The 17,603-nt window shown below is 37.1% G+C and overlaps 1 protein-coding gene across 3 annotated transcripts in view; it reads right to left on the bottom strand.

Annotated features, from left to right (window-relative positions):
• Positions 1-17,603, bottom strand: part of LOC126236198 (uncharacterized) — a 316,623-nt gene that overhangs the window by 35,063 nt on the left and 263,957 nt on the right. For all 3 annotated transcript variants that reach the window (XM_049945307.1, XM_049945309.1, XM_049945308.1), the window contains exon 24: positions 2,838-2,999. In XM_049945307.1, the coding sequence (XP_049801264.1) occupies positions 2,838-2,999 (162 nt within the window). The remainder of the gene's footprint in view (positions 1-2,837; positions 3,000-17,603) is intronic.

Below are 17,603 nucleotides of genomic sequence, written 5' to 3'. Positions count from 1 at the left end.
TAAGGTATTGTTGTCATACAGGTCAGTAAAATCATGAGTTTTATGTAAAGACTGACATTTGATGACTATTTATACTTTTGACTTGATGAGTACCCATCATTGCCCTGGTATATATTTATTTCAGTTCTATTAATCCATCTCCTCCTTCCACCTCTCTCTGCCTTCTTTGCCCCCCCCCCCCCCCCTTCTCTACGCATCTCCTCACCTTTCTTTTCTATGTCCATCTCCTCTTCCCCCACTACCTATCCATCTCCTCCTCTCCTTCCCTCATATCTCCAGAACTATATGTCTTAGAATGATATAAGGTTGTAGGTATATTCAGCAGCATATGTGGATATTGTGTTCTAAATGTGTTTCATATATAGTTAATAGCAAAGAAGCAATAAATGTAAACATCATGACGTCATGTCTTTCATGACAGTTTTATTGCATGAACAGCAAAAATGTAGAAAGTAATAAACTTTTTTCTTTCATTATTTTGTGAGGGTTATCAGTGAGAAAAGTTCTTATAGGTTTGAAATTATGTGTAAAATTTTTTGCAGGTCACTAAGTGCTCTCATTCTGAAATACTGGATAGTGCACATAGCAGCTATAAATAGTATGGAAATGTGGTTTAAAGACAATGACAATTGTATAAGCACTGTATTAATTACTTTGAATCGTATCATGTAGTACATACAAACCAAGGAAAGAATTTTCACAAATACAATAAAGTTCAAAAGTCTAAGAGTAAATAGCTTTTTTAAAGCATAAATATTTTTTGATAATTCACATAATATTCATCAAATCAATAAGTATCTTGTGCTAAACACTTTGTGAAGTAGCCTAAGTTCTTCCCCAGGATCCAAGCCATCTCCTTGCCAAATTTTATCAAAATTGGTTCAGTAAGTTAGTAATAATAAATTTAAATGTCATGCAAGATGCACCAGTTTTTCGAGCACCTCAGTGTTTATGATATCATATATCCTTAACTAAGAGTAATATATAGATAATTTTGCAGGCGAATTCAATGGTATATGTGAACACTGAGCAAATTGTATCACAGTACACTTAGTAATAAAGAAGTAATAAATTAAAATGCCATGTCTGATGCGAAACTATAGTAAGTGACAAACTTTCACACTTTCATCATCATGTGAGTGGGAAAAAAAGTTTCTTAAAGGTTTGAAAATACATGTAAAGTTTGTTGCAACTCACTACATGCTCTTTTCTCAAATACTGGATTAATAAAATCTGAGTTATTGGGGTGTTGTGGCCTACACTTCTTTTTCACCCCCACCCCCACCTCTTTGATAGGTAGGTGGTTCTTATCCCCACAGTGATACTTTCCCAACAGTAAGTGATATGTATACCAAGTTTTTACATTTTTATAACATGTACATCTTTTTTTCCTGTGATGTTATTTTGATTAAATATAGCCTATGTGGTGTCCCCACCTACGGCGAAGTTACCAGTGAAAACCCCATAAAAATCTCTCTTGTAGTTTTGGAGAGTAGTATATTCAGATGGAGACACAAGAAAGTTAAAACTTTCAATCATGGTATCTTTTTTTCTGTGATCTGATTTTCATGAACTAAAAAGCCTATATGGTACACCAAACTATGCTCAAGTGATTTGCAGTGGTTAGCACAATGGACTCACATTTTGGAGGATATGGTTCAAACCTGTGTTTGGCCATCTAGATTTAGGTTTTCCAAGACTTCCCTAAATCACTCCTGGCAAATGCTGGGATGGTTCCTTTGAGAGGGCATGGCCGGTTGCATCCCCAATCCTTGAAACAATTTGAGCTTGTGCTCCATCTCTAATGACATTGATGTCAATGGGACATTAAACCCAATCTTCTTTCCTTTAAGTGACCTGTGAAGACCCCTTGAAAATTCATCCAGTAACGTGGTTTTTTTATAGTAGCGTGTTCAAACACAGGTAGACAGACACAATGGTTATACGGATTTATTATTAGTATAGATGGCATAATCTATATTAGAGTTTGAGGAATCACAAATTATTATGGTCAGATTGAATTTGTCAGGTTTAATTAATATTTTCACTGTGGCGTGCTTCAGTAATGACAATAAAAGTTATTGTCAAGAAATCTTAGGAGGTTTACTACAGAGTTTCACAAGTGCAAATGATTTATTCATACTTTCAGTCAATTAATTTGAAAGGACTAATACGCTCATTTCTCTGCACAAAGGGCAGGATTGTCCTTCCTGAAGTGAATGTGTGTGAGTTTGAGCTGAAAGGAATTAGTGTTTTCAAAAGAAATTGAAAAAAAATAGTGTAACTTAACTACAGAACTATTCTTATTTCAGATTTTCCCCTTTCACACAATATATAATTTTGTCAATGTATTTTTGCTTAGGCACAAAGACATTATTATGGCAAATGCTGTATACAGATGTGAGCCTAGTCACAAGTTTATGAATCCAATGACCATTTGATAAACTGCAATAGTGAATGCTGGTAGGGAGTTTACAGTGTCCTGGAAATAATGCAACAGACCTCATACGTGACACACAGTATATATGTTAACTTTAATTACTGCTCCTTATATTAGAAGATTGGCATGTTTCAGAGTGTTTAAATCAGTTATTATGTCTTCATATAAAAAATACATAATAACTCAAAGAAAAAAATGTTTGTTATTTAACACTGGTAATAAACACATATGGCATTTTTGTGTCTTACAGAAGAATTTTATGCCACCAATCTACTCAGGATGTATAGGCATTTTGGTGTGGCAGATTTCCCTGTTAACAGAACACACAATTACAATTATGCTGTGAGTCCTAGTCACCAAAATAGGAAGGAGGTCTGAGAAAAGTTTAATTACTTACCCATGTTCTGTTTGTCAACGCTTTTCCTGTCTCAGGATCATACACCATTTTCTCTGTTAACCAGTAACCAAGTCCCATAACAAAAGCTCCCTCTACTTGACCAATGTCAATCTCAGGACTCAAACTTTCACCTGCATCCTCTGTCAAATCAACTCGAAGTATCTGGAAGTCCCATAAAATAATATTAGAACTTAACCACTCTTCTCTAAGCAACCGTAAATAAGCACTCATTTCAAAAATAAGTTTGGAGAAAAATGAGATGAAAAAGATAACAAAGCATTCAAACAAACCAGAGTCAAAATCAGTGTAAATACAATTTGCATCAGCAAGACACTTGGCAGTCTTGCAAAATATCAGAAGTTTGTACAATGGTATTAAATTCTCAAACTTTTATTAATGTATCCATTATATGTCATGCATGCGTGATTTTTGAATAGTAAACTTTTCAGCCATCTATTTTGTGAGCTGACAGACTGATGCGTGACATATGAGAGCTGTGGTTGTGGCCACAGAATACACAAGGGCCACAGATGTTGTTCAGCGACAAAGATGTTTGCATGAACTGAATCTATGGCTAGACACTTAATCCATGTGGGATATTAACGCATCAATAGAAGCTGCACGGTAGCAACGTCTTTCCAAGATAATCCAAGATAGTGACACACTATGAAATATTTCATTGTCAGGCAGCCAGTTGTAACTGAGGCAAAACAAGCCATTGCTATCATTTTTATTCAATGGTCCATGATGATGATGTGAAACATAGCCTCAAATAGAATTCCCTGCATGTACAGTAATATAACTAATGAAATCTCTGGTGCCTTCTTCAGATAAGTAGGAGCCAATGTTTGGTACCTGGGATAATTAGATAACCTGTAAATCTCATTATATGTATAACATTAGCACATAAGGAAATATAGAATGTGTGATGAATGATCCAAGGAAATTAGTGACAGTCACTATGGATGGTTGAATTAGAAATTAGGACTTTTTTATCCACAAAAGACCATGTATCACTTATGTGTTCAGCACACAAGTAGAGGTAGTGTGATCAATAAGTGTTTCTTGAGGTTTCTAGCAGTATTGCTGAATTCCTAATGAGTGTGAGACCATACTGACAAGATCAGAATATATGAGAGCATGCCAAATTTGAAGAATTCTCCCAAACACAAAGCACCCTCTGCTTCAGCATGACAATGCCACCAGATCACACACAACTGATACAATGTCTGCAAAATCCTACTCCTTGGATTCACTGTCTTCAATCATCCTCCATTCAATCCCAACTTGGTCCCATACAATTTTCATCTGTTTCCAAAACTTAAAGGTGGTAGCACTTCAGTGCTGCAAGGACTTACATTTGTTTTTTTGCTATATGAATGAGGTATTAGTATTTTATGATACAGGGCTGTATCATAATGATAACATATGATCACTATTTGAGTGCTTAGAGAGTTTTGGCACTGTAATCAACAGTGATAAGTGTCTTATTGCTAGAAAGAAAGTGCATTCTCTACGTATGCTTTCTCTCATGCAAGTGTTTGCCCCCTGCCTAATAAGGTGAAAGTTACTCGGCAGATGCCATTACCAACTGCACTCAAAGGTCTCTGCAAATTAATTAGGATGTTAAACTACTGCAGGAGACATTTACATAATTTGGCTGTGATACAGGAACTGCTCAATAGAGTGCTCACTGGAAACAGCATGCCTGGCAGTAGAAAAGTTCCATGGGCAAGGAAAGCAGAGCTTGTGTTTCATGCTCTAACAATGGCATTACCTAAGCTACTTTTTGGGACATGTGGCAGAACTGAACATGATTAACAGGGCTGATATTTCAAATGATCAAGAAACAATGCTTTCTTTCATCATATTATTGCTAACTGTGAATCAATGGCATTACAGTTGAAACATGTACCTATGTAGGGCACACATCAAGGAATTTGGTGCAGTACAGTTGGTGGGAGGCAATGGCTATCATTCCTATGCAATGGAGGCACCAGTTTTTCAATATCTACCATAACCTTGCACACCCTGCCATCAGAACTCCTGGCAAGCTTGTTGCTGCAAAAGTCATTTTGCCTGGTATACAGAAGAATTGTTGCACCTGGGCATGTGACTGCAAGAGTTTCCAATGCAGCAAAATAGCTAGACATGTTTTCGTGCTGGTGCATTGCTTCCCGACACATATAGTGAGGTTCACTCACATTCACATTGACATCGCTGTGTCTCTGCCACGCTCATGGGTGTACCGATATTTAATTACGATGACTGCTCATTTTACTAGGTGGCTAGAAGCAGTGCCTGTTCCCAACACAGCAGCAGAGTCAGTGGCCTCAGCCATGATCACTATTTGAGTGCTTAGAGAGTTTTGGCACTGTAATCAACAGTGATAAGTGTCTTATTGCTAGAAAGAAAGTGCATTCTCTACGTATGCTTTCTCTCATGCAAGTGTTTGCCCCCTGCCTAATAAGGTGAAAGTTACTCGGCAGATGCCATTACCAACTGCACTCAAAGGTCTCTGCAAATTAATTAGGATGTTAAACTACTGCAGGAGACATTTACATAATTTGGCTGTGATACAGGAACTGCTCAAAAGAGTGCTCACTGGAAACAGCATGCCTGGCAGTAGAAAAGTTCCATGGGCAAGGAAAGCAGAGCTTGTGTTTCATGCTCTAACAATGGCATTACCTAAGCTACTTTTTGGGACATGTGGCAGAACTGAACATGATTAACAGGGCTGATATTTCAAATGATCAAGAAACAATGCTTTCTTTCATCATATTATTGCTAACTGTGAATCAATGGCATTACAGTTGAAACATGTACCTATGTAGGGCACACATCAAGGAATTTGGTGCAGTACAGTTGGTGGGAGGCAATGGCTATCATTCCTATGCAATGGAGGCACCAGTTTTTCAATATCTACCATAACCTTGCACACCCTGCCATCAGAACTCCTGGCAAGCTTGTTGCTGCAAAAGTCATTTTGCCTGGTATACAGAAGAATTGTTGCACCTGGGCATGTGACTGCAAGAGTTTCCAATGCAGCAAAATAGCTAGACATGTTTTCGTGCTGGTGCATTGCTTCCCGACACATATAGTGAGGTTCACTCACATTCACATTGACATCGCTGTGTCTCTGCCACGCTCATGGGTGTACCGATATTTAATTACGATGATTGCTCATTTTACTAGGTGGCTAGAAGCAGTGCCTGTTCCCAACACAGCAGCAGAGTCAGTGGCCTCAGCCATGGTGCAATCTTGGTTCACGAGGTTCAGCATCCTACAATCACGACTGACAGACAACAACTATTTGGAAAACAGCTTTTCAAGGAATTACACCAACTCTGTGGAAGCAGACACATTCACACTACTAACCACCATCCTGCAAGCAATGGGATGGTAGAGAGTATTCATCGCCATTGAAAGGCCCATTGCACCTTAAAGGCAGCATGCGTTCACATGTGTGCCACCTCATGCCACTTAACGTGGTCAGGCATGGCAACAGAAGGAGTATCATTCATAAAGATTTACAAAATTGTGCATTTTTCTGGCTCTGGGATGATGTCATCTGACCTCTCTGACCTCCATTCTCTCCGTCCTATTTGGGTCCATTTCAAGATGTGATGAGAGGAGGAATCATGTTCATCATTGAGAAAAATGGCAGGCAAGACAGCATATCAATTGAAACCTTAAAACCAGCATATATAGATGATGCAGCGCCCATAACCATTAGCGTTCCACTTCTGCCTACATTTCATTAGCAGGAACTGACAACAGATGCCTCAATACCACTGTAGGATTTACAGGATCCAATCCCAAAAGTCCTGTCACGTTGCAGGTCACCTCTAATCTTCACACATTCCATCATGCAAGTAAGATTCAAATTTCTGCTCATTAGACAGGCTCCTGGTTTCACAACAAGAGAGCTTGGTCAGAGAACTGACTATATCAGATGAATCAAACATTCTACCTGATTCCATGTGTCAGCCCCTGCCACATGTGTACAAATGACTCTGAGTGGTGTCATACAGATTTCATCTCTACTCGCTATTTGCTCCATGGTGTGTAGCAATGAGAAAAGGGCCAGCCTCAGCAGGCAGCCACTACACAGTACCCAAAAATTTCTCACTGGAGATAAGAAGCAACTTTAGGTATGCACCAATTCATGTCATCACTTCTTCACACCCAGACCTGCAGATCTGTCATACAGAAGGGTTGGGGTTAACGTGATGACTCTAATAAACACCAAATCGACACCAGGACAAGGATGAACATTTTATGATTGACTCATCTTTGATATCTGGAATATATAACTAACTTCGTTTCCTTGTTATTTGGTCTTGCTCTTGAGTACATTGAAAGTGAGTGATGTGACTAGTTTTCATTTTGTGAGGTTGTATTTAAAGGAAATAAATTTGTATTATACTTTACTCACTGTTTAAATTGGGGACAGGTGCAAACTACCCTGTAAGAGTGTCACAGTGAAGAAAAGCTATAGGCTTGAATTTTGATATGCATTGCAATTATAAAATTTGGCAGGAAGGAATCCAAGCCAACACATTTCCTTACTGTGATTATACAAATCTCCAATAATAATAATAATAACCCTCTGGGAAAGTTTACACTGAAGTGAAGACGTACATAGGAACACTAAACATCAGCATACTAATTGGAGTAGGAAAACTACATGAATTAAAAAGATGCTAACTGAACAACAGGTCCTGATTTTGGCAATACAAGAGACTAAAATAACAGAAGACAATACTATAGACTTCGGTAACACCAGAATGTGCAATACCAAAACAGGCAGTAAAATAGGCAAAGGAGCTCTGCTTTTAGAAATGGCCTTTTCAGTCAATAAGAGGATCCTCCAATCAGTAAGACAACTGAAACCAGTAAGCACTGGTGACAATGCGGAGGCTGACAATGATCAAATGTGCTAATATGTCTTACATGGCAATCAACATACATGCAGCAGTAAACTAAGATAACAAAAGAGACAAAGAAGGAATTGATATGTACTGTGATTAAATACAGAAAACTAAACTAAACTCCAGCCAAACAGACCTTTTAAGAGCCACTGGTACCAACTGACCACTGTGTTATCCTCAGCCCATAAGCACCACTGGTTGCAGATATGTAGAGGCATGTGGTTGACACACTGCACCCTGGCCATTGTCAGTTTAAAGACCAGAGCCACTACTCCTCAATCAAATAGCTCTTCAATGAGCCTCACAATGGCTGAGCGCAACTTGCTTACCAACAGCACTCAGAACGGACAGTCATCCATCTGAGTGCTAATCAAGCTTGACGATACTTAACTTCCACAATGTGATGGAAATTGGTGTTACCACTGTGGCAAGGCCATTGACGAGCTAAAGATCATGAGAAATGTCACTGAAAATAGATTCAGAGGAATGATATGACAATACCTAGCACACAGATTTGCTAACAAAAGTGGCCAGAGATTGGTTGAGCTCTGCTAGCAACACTATATGATGATAATGCCAACTCACTTCAAGAAAGATATCAAGAAAACCAAGACGTAGAAGGCACCTGCCAAATCCTTAGGAGAATACGAAGTCAACCATGTAGCATTTACACAAGAACCACATAGAAATCATGAATGCACAAATCAGAAGAGGGGCTAACTCAGACTCCGATCTTACCTCACAAGAATCACAGACACCAGATAGAATGAACAGGGAGACTATGCTGATACCAAAGTTTAATATGATGAAATTAAGATCTTCAAGGATCAAAGATAAATGGGAGGAAGAACAGCCACAAAATGTGAAGAATTCAGAGCAAAGATAATCAGTAAAATGGAAGAGAAAATTCCTCTAATCAGAAAGAAGAGACATCTATGATTGAATGACACATGCAATAAGCCATTGAGAACAGGAAAATAGCATACAACAAATGGAACAGTGACAAAACAGAAGTTAAACTGACAAACTACATAGAGGCAAGAAAGCAAATGACAAGACATCAGAAGAATCAAAAGAGAATTTGAAAAGGACCAGTTAAAAGAAAAAGAGAACACAGGAGACTTTTATAAAAGATTTAAGACCAGAATCATCAGATACCAACCACAAAATCTTTGTGTCAGAAAAATGTATGGAGAACTGGCACTGAATAACAAAGAGAACTGTGAGACACTGGTGAAGTACTGCAATGAATTATTGAATTGTCCTGAAATGGTTGAGAGATTCTCAAGGAGCCAAGATATCAAGAGAAGTGATAAGTCAAAAGCACCAGGCAAGCTGAAGATCAAGAGACAAATCATAAAATTGAAGAATAGCAGAATAACAGGGGAAGATGACATCATAGCTGAACTGCTGAAGAAATCTGCGTCAAATAACCAAATAACAATTATAATACAAAACAGGAGACAGGTTAGGACCAATGCTAAAAATTACTGTAGGATACCTTTATTGCCCATCACATACAAAATTATTTCACAGTGGGTGCTAGGTAGGACACAGTTTGTAACAGAACTGATCAGTGCTGCTCTCTCTGTCATATATTGTAGAATTTGATACACTCGTTAAATTCATGAAATTATCCACTGGAATCATAGATCTAAAAATCTAATTCAATTCTTATGTTTTTCATGAACAGAACTACCGTATTTACTCGAATCTAAGCCGCACTCGAATCTAAGCCGCACCTGAAAAATGAGACTCAAAATCAAGGGAAAAAAAATTTTCCCGAATCTAAGCCGCACCTGGAATTTGAGACTCTAAATTCAAGGAGGGAGAAAAGTTTTAGGCCGCATCTCCAAATCGAAACAAAGTTGGTCCATTGTAATATGAGACACAATTTTGGTCGAATGAATGACGATACAGTTACAGTAGTTCAGTTCGAGTTGTAACCTTAGCAATTAAGCTTTACCAGGTAGCCATTGCTATGCATCAGGCGCTCCGTCCGTATTTATATGGACGGGTACCCTTCCTTTTTCACGTGCTTTGTCTGGTTTGAATGATTACTTATTTTTCTTTGATCTGATCAGTGCCGTTTTCTTTGTTATAGGTGTTTACATCACTCTAAGCTGAAAATGCATTACTATACTGTGTCATGCATTGTTTGTCGCATTATGATTGTGCGTGTTTACTGCCTGTCGCCGCATGGCTTGCTTTTGTGCGCACTACCGCGGCTTACAATTTTTTAAAAAAAGAGAGAGAGAAGAGAGAGAGAGAGGAATCGTCTCATTAGCGAAACAATGGCGAGAGACTGCTATTTGTTGTTACTTACATTGCTGCTTTCTTTGATAATGATCAACAAGAACCAAATAATACACTGTGTATGATAGATGATGTTCTGAACGAGAGTTTAGCGAAAATTTTTCTCCATTTGAAAATCTTTGCAGGTGCCTCTTTAGTACATTACATTCTGCACAGAAATTAGAGTCATCTTAGATTTAAAAATCTAGTCAATTGCTGTGCTTCATTTATGACTGTATCACTATTAGGCATAAGAATAATACGAATATAAACATGACATGATATGTATATTCTTCCATGTTTGCTGTTGTCTCACTCTAGTTTCGTAGTTTATCAGGCAGACACGATTTAAATGAGATAGCAACAAACACGAAACAATACATGGCAAAATGTTTATATTCGTATTATTCTTATGGTGAAGAGAATACTGCATATGATTCACAATTCATAGAAGTTCCTATTTATTTATTTTATTTCAGAACGTAGAGTTGGCCATATTGACAAAGATCCCAAACAGTCTTGCCAGTCGGATTTTCGTAGTACATTGAAATACTGCTACATTCGAAGCTGAACAATACGGAATTTGTATTTACTTCGTTGGATAATGTATGAAAATGCAGTGATCGAAACTCGGGGCGGAGAACAAAAGCTCGTCTTCCTCTCTCTCTCTCTCTCTCTCTCTCTCTCTCTCTCTTCTCTACATATATTCGACGGCAGAAGTTAGTTGTGGCGGCACCCACCAACATTTTTCAGAACTTCCGCATGCTTTGCACTCGATTCTAAGCCGCAGGCGGTTTTTTGGATTACAAAAACCAGAAAAAAAGTGCGGCTTAGATTCGAGTAAATACGGTAAATTATGAAATTGACACAAGATTTATTTTCAGTTTAATTTGAAATTTTAATTATAAATTAAAACCACTGTCATTATTCCTATTTGTATAATTTATCCTGGAAACATTTCAACAAGAACTATTTAACTTTGAAAGAAACACCTACAGCATGCACAGAATCAACCTTAATGGACACAACAACAAAAAAATAGAAATTCATAAGTTAAGTAATTAGAGACAATCAATATTCTTACATAATTCATTTTAGATTCAACCTGTCCTTGAATCCAGCTGTTATTGAAACAGTTAATTCTGCAAATGCAAGTGGAGATACAATCTAAAATGTTTGCAATAATAATGAACTTTTCTGATGAACTGTGAGATTTTTGAGGGAGGTTAGATGTCTCAACTGGAAAATTTGATAGAAGAATACCAGGCAGGAGTCATATTGCCAAGATGCTGTGCTGAACAGATAGTTAGAGACAGTCCTGAGATACCAAGCAGTGAGAAGCAGATAGACGATATACACCTCTGTAGACGTCAAAAAGGCATACAACTGTATAGATAGACCATCACTGATCCAAGAACTGGAAGAGAGGCACCTCAACAAAAAGAAAGTGAACATTGTCAAACAGGCACTGACCAACACCAAATCTAAAATTAAATTCATGGGAGAGTTATCAGAGTATTTTGAGGTTAGGACAGAAGTGAGACAGAGTGGGGGTATTTCACCATTATTATTCATTATACTATTAGACAAAGTTTTGAGAGAGAAAGAATTGCGGATACAATGACTATAAGCCAATCCATGCAGGAATTAAAGAATAGACATGGGATGTCTGGCATTTGCTGATGATCTGGCAATGCTCACAGATAACACAGAACCTTCATTAAAACAAGAAAAAAAAGAACCTGAAAGAGGTGGCTGAAAAGGTAAGACTACACATCTCCTTAAAGAAAACAGAATAGATGTCAAACCAGATGCACCAAAAACATCACAAGAAAATATGGTGACATCAAGACAGTTTACAAATTTAGTAATCTTTGGGGGGGGGGGGGGGGAAGTAGTAGAAAAATGGGATAGAGAAAGGACTGCATGAACAGAGAAATCAAAAGATGAGTAAAGTATTTTGGAAGACTGGGAAGATCTACAACAAATCATGCCTATCAAGTAACGTAAAAGTGAGACATTACAAGACGGTTATCAAGCCAGAAACCTTATGTCAATTTTTTTCAACCTTTCTGAGTTTGTGGCTCCCCCGACAGATTGTGGTGTTTCCACGGCTCCCCTGTGAGATACCTTGAAAAAACTGAAATAACTAATTAAAGAAACAAGTCATGAATAAAACACTACTCACTTCAATGTGTTGCTTGAGCTTGCTTCTTGTTACACACCTTGTCAAATCTTGGCACAAAATGAGATACAGCAAGCCTCATTTCCTTCTCCACACAAAGCCTTGACCTCTTCCTCTTCTGCAATACGGAACTCAGAAGAAGAATCACTACTGAAGGGATTTTGAAGCCACTGAAACCTATCATGGTTTTTGCGAAAGTATTTTTCAAAATGAACTTGATGATCAGATAAATATCCTCCAGGTATAGAAATATCTGCAGTATGGCCTAGCTCCTTGTCATTATTAAAATGCTTCAAACGTGGATAGCAGTCCATTTCTCCCCAATTGTTTATTTTTCTATTCCAAAGAATAAGCTTCTTTTTAAAGGCCGAAGCTTTGTCAAAAAACTGAATGGAATGAGTTTCACTTCCATGCAGAGACTTATACAGTGAGTTTAACTTCTCAAATGTATAACATAAGAATGCAAGTTTTAACAGAAAGCACTTAGAAAAGATGTGACTTTCTTCTTACAGGTAAGAACAGACTTCTCACATATGTTCAAAAATGTGCAATAATACATTTCATCTAGAAAGCCAATGAATGTTTCTATTAAGCCTCCATACAATGTCACATCTGTCTAAAAATTGTATCTTTCTGAGGACAAGTTTTAATGAAATTCACCACATTTCTGAAAGGTTCCAAATCCCTCCAAAAATCCCTCCCTCTAATTTTTTCTATAATTTGTCCATGAAGATGCTCTCCTAAATCTTGAATTCAATGTAGTATTAGACAAAGGAATGTCAAAAGCTATCTTGCCATGGACTCTCCAAGTCTAATGGACATTTTGTCAATAGCAGACGGTAGAATTAGCTCTTCAGCAATCATACAGGCTTTCTTACATTTTGCTACTCGGTAAGCTACACTGTAGTATGCTAGAACTGCTTTAACTGAGATTTTTGCCTGCTTTGAAAATGGTGATTTTTGTTCTTTCATTTGACTCAAGTTTTTCAGAAAAATATTTTCCGGTTTGACCACACCATGCTTATTAACACTTTCTAAATGGCGCTTTATTTTGCTAAGTTGCATACATTCAACAGAAAGTACTTTCAAACACAAAATACACTGTAAATGCTTTTCATTGTTCATAACAGTGCATGTGAAACCAAAAACTAAGTAGCTACCATCATATTTTCTATACTTGCATTTTCTATCTTCATTACCACTTTGATGTTGTCCTTAGCAGCAAGTTCTAGCTTTTTACTTTCACTTGACAAATTTAAAATCTTTTCAGTAGTTTATTGCCTTTATCAGCTTTATAGCACAATATAATAAAAACTGGTTGACAACACAACAATCGCAGCTGGTACTGCAAGTGATGCTTCGATGTTAAGACTGCTTACATAATCTGGCCATCATCCTTTGAGGCTACTCAGGTTGACACCAGATACGAAATTTCTCACAATTGTCTTCTTCATTACTAACTACAAAACAAATCCATGGCAGCCCAGACAGTCATTCACAGGGCACCACAGCACACAGGTTGAATTCCAATGCTTCAGGTGTGTTAGAAATACTGGTCATGGATTGGCAAGGTTAATTAGAGAAAAGAATCATCAAAAAAAAAAAAAAATGCAATGGCCCATTAAGACATTCTACAAATTGTAGAATAGACAAGAGACTGAACAGATATCTAATGTAGTGCATAAAATGGGAAATATCAACTGAAATTTTACAGGCATATCAAGATAATCCTGGACTCCCAACTAAATAAACAGAACTTGCAGTACAAAGAAAACATTAATAACTTGAAGTCTGAAAAGACCTGAAGGATGCTGGTATAACAGAGTCAGATATAAATCACACAAGACAGACAGAGATCCAAGCACAAAGTACTCAAGCAAAAAGTGAGCCAACAGATCAAGAATTTCAAGACAGAAACAACTTGATTGGATGAAAGGAAAAAATTGCATATTGAGAAGATGAAAGAAGTGTGGCACCTCAGAAACTCTCACCTTCAGTAAATGCTTCACATGGTCCTCTAGAGGCCTACATGTTATAATACTGGTAACAGTAATAAATATTGACTTATCAATTAACACTCTACAGTCACACATATAGTTGTAAGATTCCATTCCATGCTATCTTTCAGTTTGTTACTGTTAATGTACACATTATGAGTCATTTTGTAAACTTAGTTTTTATACCTTCATTATTTGGTTTGTTCATTTACTGAATCAGAGTGATAGGTTTTGGTTATAATCCTTGCTGCCACTGCTGTACTGAGGTCACTCTAAAATTGCAAAGTCAGCACATGTCATTGCTCCATCTATGCATTCACACCACACATGAGCAATAAGCATATGTATAAATTTCTGTTACTGTAATTACGTCAGAGGAAGGCAAGGGTACACTCCCTCCTAGCAGTGAACTGCAGTGCAAAGCAACCTTGAGAACAACTATATTGTTTCTTAATTACTGTAATTATATTTTGTACAAATGTGATTAATTCCACATTATGGTAATTCATTTACTCTCTGGGTCAACAGAACATGAATAGAAACAAGAGAAGATAATTGTAAAGTACATCAGTCCATTGTTCCTGGTACTTCTACGAATTTAAAAGAATTCAAGATAACTGAATTCCACATGAACTTACTAGAGAATCAGAAACATGTTGAACCAAAGGGCGCCTTCCCTTTTCTCTTGGAACAAAATGTTCTGCTTTGGCACTGAGTGGAATTAGGGTTACAAACATTTAAACTTTTCACAGTCTCACCAATCTGTACAATGTTGACATACGCCAGGACTGCTTATTGCAGGTGACCCTGCCTCAAATAGGTTAGGATATACCTGTGACAGAACTGGAATAAGGAGTGGTAGTTAGGTGTGCGGGAAAACTCTCGCACATGGATCATCCATAGACATATGACCCTGAGACATAACAAGTTGGAACTCCTCCATCTGTTGTGTCTTCTACTCCCATCAATAAACAAATTTTTTCCAATTTAAAATCCAGTTGGTTGTACTGACCATGCAGATTTCAGTGATACAATTAGTTTTACTAGGAGCTTGAGTAATTAAAAGTTATAGCTAACTGAAAGTTCTACTACAATACATCAAATGAGAAAACATTGTTAGCTACTCAGCATATTTGGATAAAATGACATATACCAATATAAAGACAGGTATCCAAAGTTTACAGTAATATATTTTATTTTGCATGAAACTAATTACAAGATAATTAACACTGATGTTTATTAGTAACTACATCTTCCATGCCATATTTTGCACTAATGTTTGCTACATTCTGAACTTTTACACTGTACTTTCGTTGCCATATTTTTTTCCAAATCAGATGGCAACAGTTAATAATTAATTAAGCCATTAATTAAGACTTTGCATAATTTAACACAATGAAAAAGAAATTTCAAGATGGAAGCCATGCTTGTAATTAGGGTACTCCCAGTGCAGTAGCGTAAGATAGTTGTGTATACTTTTCTAATTTAATAACCTTCCACATATTCCACAAACCAAACAACTGTTGAGTTTACAATTCATTCAAAACAGCAAAATCTAATATAGCCAGTTTTCAGAACATTATACAGATCCCGAGATCAACAAATATCTGCACACCAATCTTCAAATAGCCCACCCATGCCAAAACTGCCAGTCTCAGGTCAGCTAATAACAGTTAACACCTCCATGACAACCCCATAACAACCATGTCAAAAGCGTTTGTGGGACCCAATCATAATAACTTCTCATGTCAAAGGAAGCAACTGGCACATAACTATGTAATATAATTACTGTTTGGAGCCATTTGTCAAAAGCTCACATGTAAAAACTAAGTTGATTGCAGATAACATCTATGAAAGCTAAAGTTCTATGAATATTTTTAACCATGTAACACTGTTGTAGCTAAAAGTTCAGAGTGAACTAATGTTGTGGTGAAGCAAGCTGGGATAATTTTTACTTCCCCTCTTATTTTGCCATCTGCCTCCTTAAAATTCATTTTTTCATGTCTGACTAATTACCATTAACATATGTGAGTACAATCTGCATTTTCATAAAAGAGAAAGGTTGGCCCTCAGTTTTAAAGAATATAACACAAGATCTAATTTTGTGCTTAGTTTTATGAATGTAATTGATTTTTAAATTTATTTTGACTATTCCTAGTTAGTATCTTTCATTATAGGGCGAAATCAGTAACTGTCTCGTAACTTAAATTCTATTGTTGACTTATAAACAAATATAAATTCTATAATAATTTTAATGTTTGGAAGATGAAACACTAGCGTTCTTTAAGTACCTATTTGGCTCTATTCAAAAACATGTTAGCAAAGCCAGCCCTTAATTAATTCCAAAGTAATTAACAGTTTTGTCAAAAGTATTGTTTGCCTAATGATATCTGTTAATTTCATCATTTAAACAAATAATTCAGCCTAACTCTTGTAGAAACTGTTAAAAAGGCAGAATTTTTTGATGTATTCAGTTTACTTAATGAGTTAAGCTTTAATTGTGATTCCTGTAAATTTAACATCAAACAATGTGTAGTTTCAGTACCTATTATTGTGATAATACAGAAGGGCCCAATTTTTGGTCCTGAGTCAGTCAGTGCATGTCCGAGTTTCAGACGTGGAAGTTAGATCAACAACGATACATCAGCTTAACTGTGAAATAAGTGTTACACCAATAGGCCGTGTGTTAAAGCAATGACAGTGTATGTTCAATTTATCTGAAAGACTGTGAAATGTATGGTCGGGTTTTTACTACTCGTAGATGTTCAACAGTAATCTATTGTAGCAGTACAAGAGGTGTTTGAAAAGTCCGTGCAAAGTCCGAGAGATAGCATAACCGGCGTGTATCGAGGTCATGTTTAGTTAGTAGCATCTTTGGAAAGAATGCACACCAAGTTTCAGCCATATTGGTCTATTTCTTTGCGGTTCAAATGGTTCTAAGCACTATGGGACTTAACTTCTGAGGTCATCAGTCCCCTAGAACTTAGAACTACTTAAACCTAACTAACCTAAGGACATCACACACATTCATGCCTGAGGCAGGATTCGAAACTGCGACCGTAGCAGTCGTGCGGTTCCATTTCTTTGTGTTTGGCATTTGTGTGAATCAAGGAAGTTGAGTGATTGTCAAAAAATGGATGAAAAAGCATTTTGTGCGGTGATTAAACATTACTTTACGAAATGCCAAATGCCTCAGGAGACTAAAGAGAAGCTTGATAAACATTACAGTGACTCTACACCTTCGATTACAACAGTGGTTTCAAAATTTTCAGAGTGACCGTATGGGCACAAGTGATGCTGAACGTTATGGACGCCCTGTGGAGCTTACGACTCTAGAAATCATTGATAAAATCCA

The sequence above is a fragment of the Schistocerca nitens genome, chromosome 2 (assembly GCF_023898315.1).
Source record: "Schistocerca nitens isolate TAMUIC-IGC-003100 chromosome 2, iqSchNite1.1, whole genome shotgun sequence".
NCBI classification, from domain to species: domain Eukaryota; kingdom Metazoa; phylum Arthropoda; class Insecta; order Orthoptera; family Acrididae; genus Schistocerca; species Schistocerca nitens.
Note: the sequence above shows the minus strand (reverse complement) of the source record. Positions and strands in the feature narration are given on the sequence as shown.